This window comes from Choloepus didactylus, chromosome 2 (genome assembly GCF_015220235.1).
Source record: "Choloepus didactylus isolate mChoDid1 chromosome 2, mChoDid1.pri, whole genome shotgun sequence".
Taxonomy (NCBI): Eukaryota; Metazoa; Chordata; class Mammalia; order Pilosa; family Megalonychidae; genus Choloepus; species Choloepus didactylus.
Genome location: NC_051308.1, coordinates 149,532,414 through 149,555,352, shown reverse-complemented (window position 1 = coordinate 149,555,352; position 22,939 = coordinate 149,532,414). Strand labels below are relative to the sequence as shown.

General features: G+C 37.9%; 1 protein-coding gene across 5 annotated transcripts in view; it reads right to left on the bottom strand.

The window, feature by feature from the left end:
• DIPK1A (divergent protein kinase domain 1A) overlaps positions 1–22,939 on the bottom strand; it is a 127,434-nt gene that overhangs the window by 34,082 nt on the left and 70,413 nt on the right. Inside the window, exon 1 of one of the 5 annotated variants that reach the window (XM_037826628.1) lies at positions 18,157–18,264. The exons of the other annotated variants lie outside the window; for them this stretch is intronic. Within the exon in view, the coding sequence (XP_037682556.1) occupies positions 18,157–18,174 (18 nt within the window). The 5' untranslated portion in view covers positions 18,175–18,264. Of the gene's footprint in view, positions 1–18,156; positions 18,265–22,939 lie in introns of those variants that run through there. 5 annotated transcript variants of the gene reach the window in all.

Below are 22,939 nucleotides of genomic sequence, written 5' to 3'. Positions count from 1 at the left end.
TTTTCTTAGTGAATAAATTTTTATTATGTTGTGACTCTATGCTTTTTATCTTATATTTAGAATTTGCATGAACTTTTTCCTATTTTTTTACTTTCAAACTATCTGCACCTTTATATTTTTGATGTACCTTGGAAAAATATAGCTAGATTTTAATTTTTTTATACAGTCTGACAATATTTGTCTTTTAACTGAAGAATCTGGTCCATTTATATTTAATATAATTACAAATATATTTGGGTTTGTGACAGTAGATACTGTGATGAGCCACCCATATCCCCTTCTCCAGGACTGGCACACCCATTCCCTCAGCTGCTGGGAGTACAAGTCATCAATAGGTCTCAGCTGAATCTCTTTGAGACTTGCCTTCAGCTAGAGTACAGTCTTCCCCAAGGTCATGTCCCTTTAAGGGGAGGTACCTGCATTCAAAAGCTGGTCAGTGAGGGGGTATAAAGGCCTGGACTACTGCAGGGCCATCCCACCTCCAGAGCTCCCCATAGGATCAGCTGAAGCCTTTGTTACCAGTGCACTGAAGTTCAACTTTTCCTGCTAGCCCATCTTGCTTCCTCATTCCCCCACATATATTAATTCTAAGAGACAAGCCCTATAAAATTCCTGGGGCAAGCATCAGTCTTGGAGTTAGTTTCTCAGGGAATTCAACCTCTGACATCAACTATTTCATTATGAGCTTTCTATTTCTCCTGCTGCTCTATGTTCCTTTTTCTATATTTTCTTGCCTTCTTTTGGAAAGAACATTCTTTTCTTATTTCATTTTTCCCTCTATTTTTGGAAATTATCTCTTTTCCAACTCCAGGTGTTATCCTAGAAATTCTTGAATGATCAGAGTCTATAGCTAACTGATACTTTCACCACACTACACATTATGGTTAAGGGCTGAAAACATGTTAACTCCCTTTATCCTTCATCAAATTTGTATGTAATCACTATCAAGTATTTTAATATTCTAATAAATTTAAAACCCCAGAAGACCTTAATATAATTGTTTGATACAGTCAATGTTTACTTATATTTACATTGTTATTACTCTTGATTCCTTCCTTCATCTCTATATTTTCTGGGATAATTTTCGTTTGTATAATAAAAAGTTCTAAAGGCATTTAGAATTGTTTAGTGCAGGTCTCTTGGCATACACTCCCATTTTTTTTTCTGCTGGCAAATACTCTCATTTTTTGTTTGCTTGGAATGTTTTTATTTACCTTTAGCCCTGAAGGATATTTTGGCTTAATGTGGGACTCTAGGTTGGCAGTTGTTTTGTCTGGAACTTTGAATTATTGTTCAACGCTCTAATGGTTTGCTCTGTTTCAGCTGAAAAGTCAGTTGGCAGTCTAATTTTGCTCCTTTGAAGACAATCTGTCTTTTCTTTCTCTGGTTGCCTTTTATGTTTTTAAAGTAAACTTTCTATATAAGTATAATATACAGAAAGTATATGGCTTGATGGATTTTTCACAAGATCATTGTTCCAGTTTGCTAAAGATGCTGTTATGCAAAATACCAGAGATGAATCGGCTTTTATAAAAGGGATTTATTAGGTTACAAATTTACAGTTCTAAAGCCATAAAAGTGTCCAAACTAAGGCATCAACAAGAGTATACCTTCACTGAAGAAACAGCCAATGGCATCCAGAAAACCTCTGTCAGCTGGGAAGGCACATGGCTGGTGTCTGCTCCAAGGTTTTGGTTTCAAAATGGCTTTCTCCCAGGACATTTCTCTCTAATCTTCTGGTGGTGTTCTCTTAGTTTCTCCCAGGCAACTCTGAGCTAGCAAAAGTCTACTTTCAATGGCTGTCTCCAAAATGTCTCTCTCAGCTACAGCACTGAGCTCCTCTGTCTGCATCTCCAAGAATCTCTAAGTGTCAGCAAACATCAGCAAAAGTGTGGGCCGGTGATGGCTCTTTTTAAGGGACTCCAGTAAACTACTTAAGACCCACACTGAGTGGGTGGGGCCACACCTCCATTGAAAGAATTCACTCAGAGTTATCACCTACAATTGGGTGAGTCACATTTCCATGGAAACAACCTTGTCCCACAAGATTGGATTAAAAGATCATGGCTGAGGCAGGGCAAGATGGCAGACTGGTGAGCTGTAAGTTTTAGCTACTCCTCCAGGAAAGTAGGTAAAAAACCAGGAACTGCGTGGACTGGACACCACAGAGCAATCTGTCTTTGGGCATACTTCATACAACACTCATGAAAACGTGGAACTGCTGAGATCAGCGAAATCTGTAAGTTTTTGCGGCCAGGGGAACCGCGCCCCTCCCTGCCAGGCTCAGTCCCAGGGGAGGAGGGGCTGTCAGCTCCGGGAAGGAGAAGGGAGAATTGCAGTGGCTGCTCTTATCAGAAACTCATTCTACTGATTCAAACTCCAACCATAGATAGACTGAGACCAGACACCAGAGACTCTGAGAGCAGCCAGCCCAGCAGAGAGGAGACAGGCATAGAAAAAAAACAACACGAAAAACTCCAAAATAAAAGCGGAGGATTTTTGGAGTTCTGGTGAACGCAGAGGGGGGAAGGGCGGAGCTCAGGCCTTGAGGCGCATATGCAAATCCCGAAGCAAAGCTGATCTCTCTGCCCTGTGCACCTTTCCTTAATGGCCCTGGTTGCTTTGTCTATTAGCATTTCAATAACCCATTAGATCTCTGAGGAGGGCCGTTTTTTTTTTTTTTTTTTTTAAATCCTTTTTGCTTTTTCTAAAACAATTACTCTAAGAAGCTCAATACAGAAAGCTTCAAAGAATTGCAATTTGGGCACGTCAAGTCAAGAGCAGAACTAAGAGAGCTCTGAGACAAAAGGCAATAATCCAGTGGCTGAGAAAATTCACTAAACAACACAACTTCCCAAGAAAAGGGGGGTGTCCGCTCACAGCCACCATCCTGGTGGACAGGAAACACTCCTGCCCATCGCCAGCCCCATAGCCCAGAGCTGCCCCAGACAACCCAGTGTGACGGAAGTGCTTCAAATAACAGGCACACACCACAAAACTGGGCGTGGACATTAGCCTTCCCAGCAACCTCAGCTGAATGTCCCAGAGCTGGGAAGGTGGAGCAGTGTGAATTAACAAAGCCCCATTCAGCCATCATTTGAGCAGACTGGGAGCCTCCCTACACAGCCCAGCAGCCCAGAACTGCCCTGGGGGGACGGCACTCACCTGTGACATAGCACAGTCATCCCTCAACAGAGGACCAGGGGTGCACGGCCTGGAAGAGGGGCCCACTTGCAAGTCTCAGGAGCCATACGCCAATACCAAAGACTTGTGGGTCAGTGGCAGAGACAAACTGTGGCAGGACTGAACTGAAGGATTAGACTATTGCAGCAGCTTTAAAACTCTAGGATCATCAGGGAGATTTGATTGTTAGGGCCACCCCCCCTCCCCGACTGCCCAGAAACACGCCCCACATACAGGGCAGGCAACACCAACTACACACGCAAGCTTGGTACACCAATTGGGCCCCACAAGACTCACTCCCCCACTAACCAAAAAGGCTAAGCAAGGGAGATCTGGCTTGTGGAGAACAGGTGGCTCGTGGACGCCACCTGCTGGTTAGTTACAGAAAGTGTACTCCACGAAGCTGTAGATCTGATAAATTAGAGATAAGGACTTCAACTGGTCTACAAACCCTAAAAGAACCCTATCAAGTTCAGCAAATGCCACGAGGCCAAAAACAACAGAAAATTATAAAGCATATGAAAAAACCAGACGATATGGATAACCCAAGCCCAAGCACCCAAATCAAAAGACCAGAAGAGACACAGCACCTAGAGCAGCTACTCAAAGAACTAAAGATGAACAATGAGACCATAGTACGGGATATGAAGGAAATCAAGAAGACCCTAGAAGAGCATAAAGAAGACATTGCAAGACTAAATAAAAAAATGGATGATCTTATGGAAATTAAAGAAACTGTTGACCAAATTAAAAAGATTCTGGACACTCATAGTACAAGACTAGAGGAAGCTGAACAACGAATCAGTGACCTGGAAGATGACAGAATGGAAAATGAAAGCATAAAAGAAAGAATGGGGAAAAAAATTGAAAAACTCAAAATGGACCTCAGGGATATGATAGATAATATGAAACGTCCGAATATAAGACTCATTGGTGTCCCAGAAGGGGAAGAAAAGGGTAAAGGTCTAGGAAGAGTATTCAAAGAAATTGTTGGGGAAAACTTCCCAAATCTTCTAAACAACATAAATACAAAAATCATAAATGCTCAGCGAACTCCAAATAGAATAAATCCAAAAAAACCCACTCCGAGACATATACTGATCACACTGTCAAACATAGAAGAGAAGGAGCAAGTTCTGAAGGCAGCAAGAGAAAAGCAATTCACCACATACAAAGGAAACAGCATAAGACTAAGTAGTGACTACTCAGCAGCCACCATGGAGGCAAGAAGGCAGTGGTACGATATATTTAAAATTCTGAGTGAGAGGAATTTCCAGCCAAGAATACTTTATCCAGCAAAGCTCTCCTTCAAATTTGAGGGAGAGCTTAAATTTTTCACAGACAAAGAAATGCTGAGAGAATTTGCTAACAAGAGACCTGCCCTACTGGAGATACTAAAGGGAGCCCTACAGACAGAGAAACAAAGACAGGACAGAGAGACTTGGAGAAAGGTTCAGTACTAAAGAGATTCGGTATGGGTACAATAAAGGATATTAATAGAGAGAGGGAAAAATATGGCAAACATAATCCAAAGGATAAGATGGCCAATTCAAGAAATGACTTCACGGTTTTAACGTTGAATGTAAATGGATTAAACTCCCCAATTAAAAGATATAGATTCGCAGAATGGATCAAAAAAAATGAACCATCAATATGTTGCATACAAGAGACTCATCTTAGACACAGGGACACAAAGAAACTGAAAGTGAAAGGATGGAAGAAAATATTTCATGCAAGCTACAGCCAAAAGAAAGCAGGGGTAGCAATATTAATCTCAGATAAAATAGACTTCAAATGCAGGGATGTTTTGAGAGACAAAGAAGGCCACTACATACTAATAAAAGGGGCGATTCAGCAAGAAGAAATAACAATCGTAAATGTCTATGCACCCAATCAAGGTGCCACAAAATACATGAAAGAAACATTGGCAAAACTAAAGGAAGCAATTGATGTTTCCACAATAATTGTGGGAGACTTCAACACATCACTCTCTCCTATAGATAGATCAACCAGACAGAAGACCAATAAGGAAATTGAAAACCTAAACAATCTGATAAATGAATTAGATTTAACAGACATCTACAGGACATTACATCCCAAATCACCAGGATACACATACTTTTCTAGTGCTCACGGAACTTTCTCCAGAATAGATCATATGCTGGGACATAAAACAAGCCTCAATAAATTTAAAAAGATTGAAATTATTCAAAGCACATTCTCTGACCACAATGGAATACAATTAGAAGTCAAAAACCATCAGAGACTTAGAAAATTCACAAATACCTGGAGGTTAAACAACACACTCCTAAACAATCAGTGGGTTAAAGAAGAAATAGCAAGAGAAATTGGTAAATATATAGAGACGAATGAAAATGAGAACACAACATACCAAAACCTATGGGATGCAGCAAAAGCAGTGCTAAGGGGGAAATTTATAGCACTAAACGCATATATTAAAAAGGAAGAAAGAGCCAAAATCAAAGAACTAATGGATCAACTGAAGAAGCTAGAAAATGAACAGCAAACCAATCCTAAACCAAGTACAAGAAAAGAAATAACAAGGATTAAAGCAGAAATAAATGACATAGAGAACAAAAAAACAATAGAAAGGATAAATATCACCAAAAGTTGGTTCTTTGAGAAGATCAACAAGATTGACAAGCCCCTAGCTAGACTGACAAAATCAAAAAGAGAGAAGACCCATATAAACAAAATAATGAATGAAAAAGGTGACATAACTGCAGATCCTGAAGAAATTAAAAACATTATAAGAGGATATTATGAACAACTGTATGGCAACAAACTGGATAATGTAGAAGAAATGGACAATTTCCTGGAAACATATGAACAACCTAGACTGACCAGAGAAGAAATAGAAGACCTCAACCAACCCATCACAAGCAAAGAGATCCAATCAGTCATCAAAAATCTTCCCACAAATAAATGCCCAGGGCCAGATGGCTTCACAGGGGAATTCTACCAAACTTTCCAGAAAGAACTGACACCAATCTTACTCAAACTCTTTCAAAACATTGAAAAAACTGGAACACTACCTACCTCATTTTATGAAGCTAACATCAATCTAATACCAAAACCAGGCAAAGATGCTACAAAAAAGGAAAACTACCGGCCAATCTCCCTAATGAATATAGATGCAAAAATCCTCAACAAAATACTTGCAAATCGAATCCAAAGACACATTAAAAAAATCATACACCATGACCAAGTGGGGTTCATTCCAGGCATGCAAGGATGGTTCAACATAAGAAAAACAATCAATGTATTACAACACATTAAAAACTCGAAAGGGAAAAATCAATTGATCATCTCAATAGATGCTGAAAAAGCATTTGACAAAATCCAACATCCCTTTTTGATAAAAACACTTCAAAAGGTAGGAATTGAAGGAAACTTCCTCAACATGATAAAGAGCATATATGAAAAACCCACAGCCAGCATAGTACTCAATGGTGAGAGACTGAAAGCCTTCCCTCTAAGATCAGGAACAAGACAAGGATGCCCGCTGTCACCACTGTTATTCAACATTGTGCTGGAAGTGCTAGCCAGGGCAATCCGGCAAGACAAAGAAATAAAAGGCATCCAAATTGGAAAAGAAGAAGTAAAACTGTCATTGTTTGCAGATGATATGATCTTATATCTAGAAAACCCTGAGAAATCAACGATACACCTACTAGAGCTAATAAACAAATTTAGCAAAGTAGCGGGATACAAGATTAATGCACATAAGTCAGTAATGTTTCTATATGCTAGAAATGAACAAACTGAAGAGACACTCAAGAAAAAGATACCATTTTCAATAGCAACTAAAAAAATCAAGTACCTAGGAATAAACTTAACCAAAGATGTAAAAGATCTATACAAAGAAAACTACATAACTCTACTAAAAGAAATAGAAGGGGACCTTAAAAGATGGAAAAATATTCCATGTTCATGGATAGGAAGGCTAAATGTCATTAAGATGTCAATTCTACCCAAACTCATCTACAGATTCAATGCAATCCCAATCAAAATTCCAACAACCTACTTTGCAGACTTGGAAAAGCTAGTTATCAAATTTATTTGGAAAGGGAAGATGCCTCGAATTGCTAAAGACACTCTAAAAAAGAAAAACGAAGTGGGAGGACTTACACTCCCTGACTTTGAAGCTTATTATAAAGCCACAGTTGCCAAAACAGCATGGTACTGGCACAAAGATAGACATATAGATCAATGGAATCGAATTGAGAATTCAGAGATAGACCCTCAGATCTATGGCCGACTGATCTTTGATAAGGCCCCCAAAGTCACCGAACTGAGTCATAATGGTCTTTTCAACAAATGGGGCTGGGAGAGTTGGATATCCATATCCAAAAGAATGAAAGAGGACCCCTACCTCACCCCCTACACAAAAATTAACTCAAAATGGACCAAAGATCTCAATATAAAAGAAAGTACCATAAAACTCCTAGAAGATAATGTAGGAAAACATCTTCAAGACCTTGTATTAGGAGGCCACTTCCTAGACTTTACACCCAAAGCACAAGCAACAAAAGAGAAAATAGATAAATGGGAACTCCTCAAGCTTAGAAGTTTCTGCACCTCAAAGGAATTTCTCAAAAAGGTAAAGAGGCAGCCAACTCAATGGGAAAAAATTTTTGGTAACCATGTATCTGACAAAAGACTGATATCTTGCATATACAAAGAAATCCTACAACTCAATGACAATAGTACAGACAGCCCAATTATAAAATGGGCAAAAGATATGAAAAGACAGTTCTCTGAAGAGGAAATACAAATGGCCAAGCAACACATGAAAAAATGTTCAGCTTCACTAGCTATTAGAGAGATGCAAATTAAGACCACAATGAGATACCATCTAACACCGATTAGAATGGCTGCCATTAAACAAACAGGAAACTACAAATGCTGGAGGGGATGTGGAGAAATTGGAACTCTTATTCATTGTTGGTGGGACTGTATAATGGTTCAGCCACTCTGGAAGTCAGTCTGGCAGTTCCTTAGAAAACTAGATATAGAGCTACCATTCGATCCAGCGATTACACTTCTTGGTATATACCCGGAAGATCGGAAAGCAGTGACACAAACAGATATCTGCACGCCAATGTTCATAGCAGCATTATTCACAATTGCCAAGAGATGGAAACAACCCAAATGTCCTTCAACAGATGAGTGGATAAATAAAATGTGGTATATACACACGATGGAATACTACGCGGCAGTAAGAAGGAACGATCTGGTGAAACATATGACAACATGGATGAACCTTGAAGACATAATGCTGAGCGAAATAAGCCAAGCACAAAAAGAGAAATATTATATGCTACCACTAATGTGAACTTTGAAAAATGTAAAACAAATGGTTTATAATGTAGAATGTAGGGGAACTAGCAGTAGAGAGCAATTAAGGAAGGGGGAACAATAATCCAAGAAGAACAGATAAGCTATTTAACGTTCTGGGGATGCCCAGAAATGACTATGGTCTGTTAATTTCTGATGGATGTAGTAGGAACAAGTTCACTGAAATGTTGCTATATTATGTAACTTTCTTGGGGTAAAGTAGGAACATGTTGGAAGTTAAGCAGTTATCTTAGGTTAGTTGTCTTTTTCTTACTCCCTTGTTATGGTCTCTTTGAAATGTTCTTTTATTGTATGTTTGTTTTCTTTTTAACTTTTTTTTTCATACAGTTGATTTAAAAAAGAAGGGAAAGTTAAAAAAAAAAAAAAAGAAAAAAGACAAACAAGGAAAAAAAAAAAAAAGATGTAGTGCCCCCTTGAGGAGCCTGTGGAGAATGCAGGGGTATTCGCCTACCCCACCTCCATGGTTGCTAACATGACCACAGACATAGGGGACTGGTGGTTTGATGGGTTGAGCCCTCTACCATAAGTTTTACCCTTGGGAAGACGGTTGCTGCAAAGGAGAGGCTAGGCCTCCCTGTATTTGTGCCTAAGAGTCTCCTCCTGAATGCCTCTTTGTTGCTCAGATGTGGCCCTGTCTCTCTGGCTAAGCCAACTTGAAAGGTGAAATCACTGCCCTCCCCCCTACGTGGGATCAGACACCCAGGGAAGTGAATCTCCCTGGCAACGTGGAATATGACTCCCGGGGAGGAATGTAGACCCGGCATCGTGGGATGGAGAACATCTTCTTGACCAAAAGGGGGATGTGAAAGGAAATGAAATAAGCTTCAGTGGCAGAGAGATTCCAAAAGGAGCCGAGAGATCACTCTGGTGGGCACTCTTACGCACACTTTAGACAACCTTTTTTAGGTTCTAAAGAATTGGGGTAGCTGGTGGTGGATACCTGAAACTATTAAACTACAACCCAGAACCCATGAATCTCGAAGACAGTTGTATAAAAATGTAGCTTATGAGGGGTGACAGTGGGATTGGGAATGCCATAAGGACCAAACTCCACTTTGTCTAGTTTATGGATGGATGTGTAGAAAAGTAGGGGAAGCAAACAAACAGATAAAGGTACCCAGTGTTCTTTTTTACTTCAATTGCTCTTTTTCACTCTAATTATTATTCTTGTTATTTTTGTGTGTGTGCTAATGAAGGTGTCAGGGATTGATTTAGGTGATGAATGTACAACTATGTAATGGTACTGTAAACAATCGAAAGTACAATTTGTTTTGTATGACTGCGTGGTATGTGAATATATCTCAATAAAATGATGATTAAAAAAATGGAAAAAAAAAAAAAAAAAGATCATGGCTGTGTAGGGGACATAATATATTCCAACTGGCACAACAGGAAATGTACATGGAAGTAGTATGTGTTCAAGGAGTATGATGTGTACAACCTGCTCTCAAATGTTTAGAAAATAGACGGATACATGGACAGATTTTTGCTCCCCTCCCATATATACACACATACATTTTTTTTTATTTCATTGAGATTGTTCACATACCATACAATCATCCAAGGATCCAAAGTGCAAAATCAATTGCCCATGGTACCATCATACAGCTGTGCATCCATCAACACAATTATTTTTTTTTTCAATTTTCAGAACATTTTCATTACTCCAGAAAAGACAAAAAAAAAAAAAACTTGAATCCTCCCATACCCATAACCCCCCCCCCCCCCCGCTCCATTATCGACTTACAGTATTGGTATAGTACATTTGTAACTGTTGATGAAAGAATGTTAAAATTCTACTAACTGTAGTATATAGTTTGTGACAGTTATATTTTCCCTATATGCCCCTCTATTATTAACTTCTAGTTATAGTGTCATACATTTGTTCTAGTTCATGAGAGGGATTTCTAATATTTGTACAGTTAATCATGGACATTGTCCAACACAAGACTCACTGTTTTATGCATTCCCATATTTTAACCTCCAACTTTCCTTCTGCTGACATATGTAGCTCTAAGTTTCCCTTTCCACTACATTTACATACCATTCAGCACTGTTAGTTATTTTCACAGTAACATGTTACCATCACTTCTGTCCACTCCAAATACTTAAGTTCAACCTAGTTGAACATTCTGCTCATAATAAGCAACCATTCCCATTCTTTAGCCTCGTTCTATATCCTGGTAACTTACATTTCATGTCTATGAGTTTACATATTATAATTAGTTCATATCAGTGAGACCATACAATATCTGCCCTTATGTGTCTGACTTATTTCACTCAATATAGTGCCCTCAAGGTTTCTTCATCAACTTGGTTTTTTTTTTAAGAAGGTTTTGTTCACTCACCGTACATTCCACCTTAAGTAAACAATTGATGGTTCCCTGCTTAATCACATATTTATGCATTCACCACTGGTCCAGTCTGCTAATGCTGCCAGATTGAAAAACACCAGAAATGGATCGGCTTTTATAAGGGGGGTTTATTTGGTTACGAAGTTACAGTCTTAAGGCCATAAAGTGTCCCAGGTAAGTCATCAACAGTCGGATACCTTCACTGGAGGATGACCAATGGTGTCCGGAAAACCTCTGTTAGCTGGGAAGGCACATGGCTGGCGTCTGCTCCAGCGTTCTGGTTTCAAAATAGCTTTCTCCTAGGACGTTCCTCTCTAGGCTGCAGTTCCTCAAAAATGTCACTTTTAGTTGCTCTTGGAGCATTTTTCCTCTGTTAGCTTCTCCGGAGCAACGGGCTGCTTTCAACGGCTGTCTTCAAACTGTCTCTCATCTGCAGCTCCTCTCTCAGCTCCTGTGCATTCTTTGAAGGGTCCATTGGCTGTAGCAAGCTCACTGCTTCTGTTTGAGCTTATATAGTGCCCTAGTAAACTAATCAAGGCCCACACTGAATAGGTGGGGTCATGCCTCCATGGAAATTATCGAATTAGAGTTATCACCTACAGTTGGGTGGGTCGCATCTCCATGGAAACACTCAAGAAAAGAATTACAATCTATTCAACACTAATGCATTTGCCCACACAAGATTGCATCAAAAATAATGGTGTCTTTGGGGACATAACACATTCAAACTGGCACAACTACCATCACCACTATCTGTATAAGGACATCTCCATTTCTTCCACAAAGAAGGAAGAAGAGTCAAAAAAGGTAGAGAGACAAAAGAAAAAGAAAAAGAAAAAAAAGAAAAGAAATGACAGCTAAAAAGCAACAATAGGAAACATAGAATTAAACTAAAGTACAATAAGAGTCAGACAACATCACCAAAGCAAGTCCCATACCCTTCCCTTATGCCTCTCTCTTATAAACATTTAACTTTGGTATGTTGCCTTTGTTACATTAAAGGAAGCATAATACCACATTTCCGTTGACTATAGTTTCTAGTTTGCATTGATTGTATTTTTTCCCCAATACCACCCCACTTTTAACACCTTGCAAGGTTGACATTCATTTGTTCTTCCTCATGTAAAAACCTATTTGTACATCTTATCGCAACTGTTGAGCACTCTAGGTTTCACTAAGTTACACAGTCCCAGTCTTCCTCTTTCCTCTTTCCTTCTGGTGTCCTACATGTTCCTAACCTTCCTCTTTCAACCATACTCACAGTCATCTTTTCTTTTTTCTTATGGTTTTATTTCTCCCTTAAAAATTTAATAGATTTTGCTAGTGCAATCATTTTGGTTCAGTTTAATTTGGAGGAATTTATTAACTATATATTTAATTTCTTTACTACATAGTGGACTACAGTTGTTTGTGGAATTCTCTTACTGTCATTTTAATGTCTTTAATAAATATTGATGACCCTCCTTTCAGTTCCGATATTGGCATTTGAGTCTTATTCTTTTCAAACTTTGTTACCATGTTTGGAGGTTTATCATGTGTTTGATGTTTTCAGAGAACAAGCTGTTGCTATCACTCATTATCTCCACTGATTTAGTGGTTTCAATTTTTGATCTCTGCTCTACAATTTAATATTTCCTTCCTCCTTGATTCTTTTTTGTCTAGTTTTTTTTAAATTCATTTTTATTCAGATAGATTCACATACCATGCAGTCATACAAAGCGTACATTCAATTGTTCACAGTACCATTATATTGTTGTGTGTTCATCACCAAAATTAATTTTTGAACATTTTCATTACCACACACACACAAATAATAAGAATAAAAATTAAAGTGAAAAAGAACAATTAAAGTAAAAAAGAACACTGGGTGTTTTGTTTTTGTTTTTTTGCCCTCATTTTTCTACTCATTCATCCATACACTGGACAAAGGGGAGTGTGGTCCATATGGCTTTCCCAATCACATGGTCACCCCTCATAAGCTACACTTTTTTTTAAATTTTATTTTGAAATAAATGGAAACTTATAGGAACAGTTGCAAAAACAATACAAACCCCATACACAGAACTCCAGCATACCCTGACCCCCCTCCCCCGATACCCCAATCCACCAACTTTAACACCCTGTCACACCACCATTTCTTTCTTTCCCTCCCTCCCTCCCTATCTATCATCCATCATCTATTGCTCTGTCTTCTGAACATATGAGAGCAAGCTGCACACATCCTCGAACAAACAATATAATTCACATATACATTTCCCATGAACAAGAACATTCTTTTATGCAATCCCATTAAGTGCAGCTAAGAAGTTCAAGAAATTCAACATTGATACAAAACTTTCATTCTATATTGCCTTTTAATTTTTTTTTCCTTATGTCCCAATTGTGTCCCTTTGAGCCTCCTCTCCTCCATCCTCAGATCCCATCCAGGACCATCCTTGGCATTTAATTGTCATTATTTAGACTGTCTTTTTTTTTTTTTTTTTTTCAATTGTGGAAACATATATACAGCCTAAATCTACCCAGTCCAACCCCTGCGTAGCATTCCATTAGTGGGATTAATCACATTTAGAATGTAGTAATGCTATCACCTTCCCACCATCCATTACTAGAAATTTCCCTTCATCACAAAACAGAAACCCTACACTCATTTCTTAACTCCCCATTGTCCCTTCCCCCACTTCTCGTAACCCATACTCTACTTTTCATCTCTATGGTTATATTCTCTGTTACTTTCTTTGTGTTTACCATGGGGCTTAAATTTAACCTCTTGAATCTAAACAATGTTGTTTTTCTTTGATACCAACTTAACTTCAATAGGACACATAAACTATGTTCCTATACTCCCTCATTCCCCCACTTTTACGTAGTTCTCGTCAAAAATTACATATTTTACATTGAGTCCAAAGCCACTGATTTATCATTACAGTTTATGTATTTTAGATCCTGTAGAAAGTAAATAGTGGAGTTACAAATCAAAAATACAGTAGTATTGGTATTTATATTTACTCTGTGATCTTTAGTGGTACCTTTTATTTCTTCATGTAGTTTCAGTCAATTGTTTAGTGTCCCTTCCTTTCAGCCTGCTCAACTCCCTTTAGCACTTCTTACAGGACTGATCTACTGGTGGTGAAGTCCCTCAGCTTCTCCTCTGTTGGTAGGGCTCCCTTTAGTATCTGAAATAGGGCAGGTCTTTCATTAGCAAAATCTCTCAGCATTTGTTTGTCTGTGAAAAATTTAAGCTCTCCCTCAAATTTGAAGGAGAGTTTTGCTGGATAAAGTATTCTTAGTTGGAAATTTTTCTCTCTCAGAATTTTAAATATGTCATGCCACTGCCTTCTCACCTCCACGGTGGCCGTTGAGTAGTCACTACTTAGTCTTATGTTGTTTCCTTTGTATGTGGTGAATTGCTTTTCTCTTGCTGCTTTCAGAACTTGCTCCTTTTCTTCAGTATTATACAGTCTGATCAGAACATGTCTTGGAGTGGGTTTATTTGGATTTATTCTACTTGGAGTTCATTGGGCATTTATGCTTTGTGTATTTATATTGTGTAGAAGGTTTGGGAAGTTTTCCCCAACAATTTCTTTGAATACTCTTTCTAGACCTTTACCCTTCTCTTCTGCATTTCATTGCTTTCAGCTTCTTGCTTCCATGGCTTTCTCCTCTCTGGCTACTTCTAAGATTTTCTGTCTTTTCTTTTTAGCTGTTACTATGATATGCCCAGTTATAGGTTTCTTTGTATTTGTCCTATGTGGGTTCCACAGAACTTCTTTAGTCTGTGAATTGATGCTTTTCATCAGATTTGAAAGTTTATTACCTTTTCAAATACTGCTTCTTTGCTGCCCTCTCTTTTCTCTTTCTGGGACTTCAATTATACATATGTTAGAACTTTTCACTGTGTCCTACATACATGTAATTTTCCTTTCTATCTTCTCCATTCTTTTTATGCCCTGTTTTTCAGGTTGGCTATTTTTATTGAGCTGTTTTCCAGTTCAGTAACACTGCCTTCTGATGAGTCTAATCTGTTAAATTCATCTGAGTTTTAATTTCAAATATAATTTACAGTTCTAAAATTTCATTCAATTCTTTTTTGATATTTGTGAATTTGACTATGATGTACTTAAGTGTAGATTTCTTTCAGTTTATTTTACTTCGGGTTCTACTTAAGCTTCTTCAATATACAGATTAATGTTTTTCATCAAATATGAGAAGTCTCCTGCCATTATTTCTTCAAATATTTTTTCTGTCCTTTTCTCTTTCTCATCTCCTTCTTGGACTCCTATTATGCATATGTTGGTGTGCTTGATGGTGTCTCACAGGGCTCTGAGACTGTTCATTTTTCTTTACTCTTTTCCCCTTTCTGCTCCTCTGAGTGGATAATCTCTACTGACCTTTCTTTAAGTTTGCTGATTCTTTATCCTGTCAGCTCAAATCTGTTGTTGTCCCCTCAAGTGAACTTTTAATTTCAGTTATTACACTTTTCAATTTCTGAATTTCTATTTGTTTTTAAAAAATAATTTATATCTCTTTATTGATATTCTTTATTTGGTGAGACATTGACATCCTTTAATTCTTTAGATATTTTAGTTCCTTGAATATATTTATAAGAGCTTCTATAAAGATTTTGTCTACTAAGTCCAAAATCTGGGTCACCTCAGGGACATTTTCTGTTGACTGCTCTTTTACCTTTGTATATGGCATACTTTCCTGTTTCTTTGCATATCTCATGTTTTTGTTGAAGTATTTTAGATATTATATTGTAATAAGATCCCTTCTCTGTCACGGTTTGTTGGTGTTACTAGGTTTTTATCTTTTTGTTGTTTTTCCTGTTGTTGATTATTTGTTGAGGGACATTCCTGGGCTGATTCTGTAGATCCTGTATTCCTGAAGTGTGTGGCTACTGAGTTCTCTGCTTGTTTTTTTGTTGTGGTGGTGAAGTTCTTGTTTTTATTTTTAATCCTGGCTTCATAGAGGGTACTCCTGGGTCAATATAATTTAGTGGTCAGCCAATGATTGGTCAGATTTCCTTTAGTGCCTTTCCTGTATGCCTTCCAAACATTGCCAAGTGTATTTGTGTGAGAAGGCATGTCTTTAAATTTCAGGCAGTTTATGAGAAAGTCTTAACTCACTTCCTGCTTGAACAGGCACTCAAGACCAGCCAGAGGTGAGTGACTGTTGTCTTCTCCTTTCCAGGTATTTCTAGGCATGCACAAAGCCTTTTGCATGCACATAGTCTTTTAGACCTCCAGGAATGTGTTGGAGCATTCTCCTATTATCCAGGAATACCTCTTAAATTCCTGGCCAGGCTCTTGTTTGCCCAATCCCCACTGAGCTGAACTCTGAGTTAAATCAAATAGTTTACAACACCCTGGGAATAAAGATTTTTAGGGAGCTGGAAATTTGGACAAAATATTAATAGACTGTGCTCTGGGGAAGGAGTCCTCTCCATTGGCTGTGGGACTGCTGGTTTTCAAAGCTATTGTGCCACTGATCTGGGGATGGAGAGTAGATGGGAACAGCTCCAAGTTAAAACATCACAGACTTGCTGTCTTACTAAGGTTCAGCAGTTTCCCATGGATAGATGATTTTCAGTTCATTCTGTGGCTCTGGTTAATTTCCAGCCTTCAGTAAGGTTAATTTTAATGTTTTGCTGGTATTTTCATTATTTTTTTGTGGGAGAATGGTTCAGTGATGTCGTCATGCCAACATTCTGGAAATCAATCTTCTGATTCTTTTTTAAATATTACATTTCTTTATTCAAATTATCCATTGTTTTATCTATTTTCTCCACCTTCTTGTCTATTTACTTGAACATGAACATAGTTATTTTAATATTCATGTTGATGATTCTAATATCTGGATCATCTGTGGTTCTGCTTCTATTATCTATTTTTATCTTTTGGTTTTTGGTCATGTCAACTTAGCTTTTATCATGCCCTGTAATTTTTTACCCAATGCCTCCAGAGAGGGCATCCCTTCCTTCTAGGAGGCAGATCACCTTAATGGAATCAGGGGCTGTGATGAATTGAGGCTGGGCTGCAGCTGAGGAAAAGCTCAAGCTATTTTTAGCTCATTCTCATTCCAAGGGTCTAGTCTTCCATGGTTTTAAGCCGAGAGCCTGGGCATTCATTGAGACTTCTCCCTCTGGCAGGTTCATAAGTCTAATCTGTGTCTTGTGAGAATGCCAAAAAGTGTGCTCTGCTTTTCAAATGCTTTCCAAAGAGATTTTTAGCCTCCTATTATGCAGAGTCCCAGAATTTGGCAAACATCCCAACAGGATAACAGGCTATTATGTTTGAGGCCCCCCTAGTTTTCTACAAACGCTCTGCTGGTTTCTGGTCCCTATCAGCAGCTCTCTGCCAGTACACATTCCTGACTCTCAGGCCCCCTGCTCATGCCCAGAATCAGCAAGTGCCCCCAGGGTGCACTAGATTTCCCATATCTTTTATTAGATCTGGACTATATTTTTTTATCTCCCTAGTCCCATACGACTGTGTATTTCAGATCACACATTTCCAGGGAAACATCGGGCAAAAAAAACTAGGCTCATCTCTCTCAGATCCTATCCTCTCCCAGATCTCAATCAAGGAATTTCTCACATTTTGTTAGTTTTTTGAAATTTTACAAAATATTTTAAAGATATTTTTCCTGCTTTCTTTTTAGTCCTAATCCCATAATTCCTATGCAATATTAATACTACCTTAGTATTACTGAACTTAGACCTACCAGTTAAGGTAAGTCTGAAGATTATAATCCCAATTTTAGAGGAACTACAATTTTTCTAAAGACAGCCTTAGGAAAACAATGCATTTTAGACCAGAGAGCTTTTTCATTATTTTCAAATTTTAGTAAGATAATCATTAAACTATGCTAGAATTATATTCTGCTCCCAATTCTAATATGCAGTAGACTTCCAACATACATGAAAAATATGTTTTAAACCTTTATTAATTCTCAAATTAACAAATACCATTATGGCACAGAATTTCCATCAAGAGGCATAGGTTTACTGTGCTTATTTCCACATCATAATATTAACCCCCTCCCTTTTTTTTCTTACTCCTAATTTTTTTTCTTACTTGACTAGTTTTTGTACTGATTGGAGCACCTCTTGAAATAACTTCATAATTTATTTACAGAGTGTAAGGTGAATTTGTTCATATTATAAATCTGAAATAAGCAAATTCTATATATTATTTCTAATTTAAACAAAAATAATAGTTTTTGGAAAAAAACTCACTTTCTTAGCTATCTTCATGTTCTCTTTAGTTCCATTACCAGGATCTATTGCCTTTCCTTTGGGATTCAATCACCCAGCACATTAGGAACTGTCACAAGTGGTTCTTTGGTGAACATCAGGACAGGCTGAGAAGGATACCACAACATGACATGGTCTGACTCGAGTAAGGATCACACCCGAACAACTCATGGGCTTCCTGGACCAGAGGGAGAGACTTATTTTGTGAAGGGAGTTTACAGAGATCAGGGATGCACAAGGATACACATAAACACATGCACTTTATTGGACCTAAGAGATACACTGTTTTGTTATTACTATTATAACTTTACTATACTGTACTCAGACTAGTGTGACTTAGAAAAAATGTGAGCTATCCAAATAAAAGAAACTGTCCTTGAGTTCAAAAACTTAAATTTTTGAAGAAACTAAGACACACTCAAGAAATAGATCAATATAAGATGGTATATTAGTTGCTAAAGTGACCCATATGGGCCATAGATTTACAGATTTAGGTGAAAGGAAAATAGGTAGATTATAATAGTCAAGAAAAAGAAAATCCTGTGGTTTGGTTTGGTTAGATTAAAAGGTACCTATGAGCTCAAGCTTAGAAGTTTCTGCACCTCAAAGGAATTTCTCAAAAAGGTAAAGAGGCAGCCAACTCAATGGGAAAAAATTTTTGGAAACCATGTATCTGACAAAAGACTGATATCTTGCATATATAAAGAAATCCTACAACTCAATGACAATAGTACAGTCGGCCCAATTATAAAATGGGCAAAAGATATGAAAAGACAGTTCTCTGAAGAGGAAATACAAATGGCCAAGAAACACATGAAAAAATGTTCAGCTTCACTAGCTATTAGAGAGATGCAAATTAAGACCACAATGAGATACCATCTAACACCGATTACAGTGGCTGCCATTAAACAAACAGGAAACTACAAATGCTGGAGGGGATGTGGAGAAATTGGAACTCTTTATTCATTGTTGGTGGGACTGTATAATGGTTCAGCCACTCTGGAAGTCAGTCTGGCAGTTCCTTAGAAAACTAGACATAGAGTTACCATTCGATCCAGCGATTGCACTTCTCAGTATATACCCGGAAGGTCGGAAAACAGTGACACGAACAGATATCTGCACGCCAATGTTCATAGCAGCATTATTCACAATTGCCAAGAGATGGAAACAACCCAAATGTCCTTCAACAGATGAGTGGATAAATAAAATGTGGTATATACACACGATGGAATACTACGCGGCAGTAAGAAGGAACGATCTCGTGAAACATATAACAACACGGATGAACCTTGAAGACATAATGCTGAGCGAAATAAGCCAGGCACAGAAAGAGAAATATTATATGCTACCACTAATGTGAACTTTGAAAAATGTAAAATGAATGGTTTATAATGTAGAATGTAGGGGAACTAGCAATAGAGAGCAATTAAGGAAGGGGGAACAGTAATCCAAGAACAGATATGCTATTTAACGTTCTGGGGATGCCCAAGAATGACTATGGTCTGTTAATTTCTGATGGATATAGTAGGAACAAGTTCACAGAAATGTTGCTATATTATGTAACTTTCTTGGGGTAAAGTAGGAACAGGTTGGAAGTAAAGCAGTTATCTTAGGTTAGTCGTCTTTTTCTTACTCCCTTGTTATGGTCTCTTTGAAATGTTCTTTTATTGTATGTTTTCCTTTTTTTTTTTTTTTTTTTTAATTTTTTTTCCATACAGTTGATTTAAAAAGGAAAAAAAGTTAAAAAAAAAAAAGAAAAGAAAAAAAAAGGAAAAAAATATGTAGTGCCTCCTTGAGGAGCCTGTGGAGAATGCAGGGGTATTGGCCTACCCCACCTCAATGGTTGCTAACATGACCACAGACATAGGGGACTGGTGGTTTGATGGGTTGAGCCCTCTACCGTAGGTTTTACCCTTGGGAAGATGGTTGCTGCAAAGGAGAGGCTAGGCCTCCCTATAATTGTGCCTAAGAGCCTCCTCCCGAATGCCTCTTAGTTGCTCAGATGTGGCCCTCTCTCTCTAGCTATGCCAACTTGAAAGGTCAAATCACTGCCCTCCCCTCTACGTGGGATCAGACACCCAGGGGAGTGAATCTCCCTGGCAACGTGGAATATGACTCCCGGGGAGGAATGCAGACCTGGCATCGTGGGACGGAGAACATCTTCTTGACCAAAAGGGGGATGTGAAAGGAAATGAAATAAGCTTCAGTGGCAGAGAGTTTCCAAAAGGAGCCGAGAGGTCACTCTGGTGGGCACTCTTACGCACAATTTAGACAATCCTTTTTAGGTTCTAAAGAATTGGGGTAGCTGGTGGTGGATACCTGAAACTATCAAACTACAACCCAGAACCCATGAATCTCGAAGACAATTGTATAAAAATGTCGCTTATGAGGGGTGACAATGGGATTGGGAAAACCATAAGGACCACACTCCCCTTTGTCTAGTTTATGGATGGATGAGTAGAAAAATAGGGGAAGGAAACAAACAAAGAAACAGACAAAGGTACCCAGTGTTCTTTTTTACTTTAATTGCTCTTTTTCACTTTAATTATTATTCTTATTATTTTTGTGTGTGTGCTAATGAAGGCGTCAGGGATTGATTTAGGTGATGAATGTACAACTACGTAATGGTACTGTGAACAATTGAATGTACGATTTGTTTTGTATGACTGCATGGTATGTGAATATATCTCAATAAAATGAAGATTAAAAAAAGAAAAGAAAAAAAAAAAAAAGAGTCACCTCCTTTGTGAAGGCTTGCCTGACTGCTTCTCCAAGGCTAAGTTAGGCACCAGACATCTACGTGCTCCTTGCATTCCACTATCACAGTGCTTATTGCTCTGTATAATTATTGTTTGAACACCCAATTAACTACCGCCAAATAGACAGGAATTCTGCTTTTTCATAACTGAACAAAGGAATTAGTAGTTGTGTAGATAAGTGAAGGAGAACACAGATTGCTGAGGGTCTTGAGTGCTGCAAGAAAAAACCTAGACCTACCCTGAGGGTTACAGAAAGTTCTTGGAGGTTTCTAAGCTGGGCACCAACCTGATAAAAGTAACACTTTGAGAAATTAATTTGTTGTATAAATTGGATTAGAAAAAGAATGGAACTAGATAAACTGGTCAGAACATAATTACATCAATTAAAATGAAAAAACGAGGCACCTCAACCATAATTCACTCATAACAGAATATGTGCCAATATGTGCTTACATTCTGAAGGATGTATTAATCCAAGATATTTAAAAATGTATCTACTTCATTTTGGCTTAATCTCTTAGAAACGTATTTCTAATGTCCCCAGATGACGTTAACAGGTCTTCCCAGGGGGGTGGTTGGTAGGGATGAATTTTTTTCTGATAAAGTACATTTGCTCTTTCTTGGAGAAGCACAACAGATATTAGTAAAGACTCAGAGAAAGCCTCAGTAATGTCAGCTGCTTACCGTTTTTAACCATCTGTTACCAAATATATCTGACCAGAGAAATCTTTTACCCATGGAATGCCTATTAATGTTCACCTTGTTTGAGAAAGGTGGTCTGGAAGAAGGGTAATAAAGACTTCAAATAATTTTGGTTATTTGTATGTTACTATAGTTAGTTGCATGACTCTTGCTTCTTCCTTCACTGAAGGTAAGCAGGTGAGTTTTGTGTTCTCTGGCACAGGGCAGCAGGAAGAGTACGAGCTTTAAACAGAGACAAAGTTAGGATCAAATTCTGGCCCCACCAAAACTGTCAAATTCTTCCATCTCTATGAATCATACTTCTTTATTTGTAAAATAGGCTCAAGGGTTTTCATAGTATTATTTTAAGGATTAATGAACTTGTAAAGTATCCGCTGGCCCAACAGGGTCCTCCTAGCTTAAAATTCCTCAAGGAATCTGGAATGGTCAATTAGAAAGGATGCAGGATTGCTATCGTTGAACACTGATTTGGGATTCTCTGTGTTAATTCATTCCCCTGCTTGTTGTATCTTAATAATTCTTCTCTTGCCTCGTTAAGAGCCTGTAACACTCCCGGAGAATAATGATTTGGTTTTTTTAAAATCCTGACTGATAGAGTTCCTAGAGTTAAACTGATGTTTATTTTCTTAGAACCTTGGAAAGCCTCAGGTCTCCCTGCCTTATGTTCCCATAATACTTGCTATCTTGATATTTATCTTACCTTACTGTTTTACTCATTTACTTCCCCACTAGACTGTAAGTTCTGAAGGTCAAGGACATCTGGTTCTCTGCTATATGCACATACCTAGAACAATGAGCCTGGGCAAGAGTAAACTTTCAATAATTACAGAATCTTTAAGAAGTTATAGTAATTGGAATTGCAACATTATTATAAAAAATATAATTCTGAGACAAAGTTTTAAAATATTTATATCAGAAGGCATTATTAGAAAAATAAATTAAAGTGACTTAAAATTCTCAAACGTTTAAAATATCATTAGTGCTATGGAAACAACAACTACTACTAAAAATCTTACTGATAGAGTAATTTTTCTGAGATATATCTAATCATGAGAACAGAAATTACATAATAAATACACTTAAATGCTTTTTAGGTAAATTTTTGGTATTCAGGAATGACCCCATTTATTCAAAAGGTGTGTTTCAGAAAGGCTATTTGTAAATAACACTTTTATACTCTAAACATTTAAAAATCCCATCTAATTGGAACAAACTAAACTTCAAACATATTTGGAAGGCAAAAATTCCCTTTTGTAATGAGGATGCTCCCACACTAATTTATCTGTACTATATATTTAGTTTTC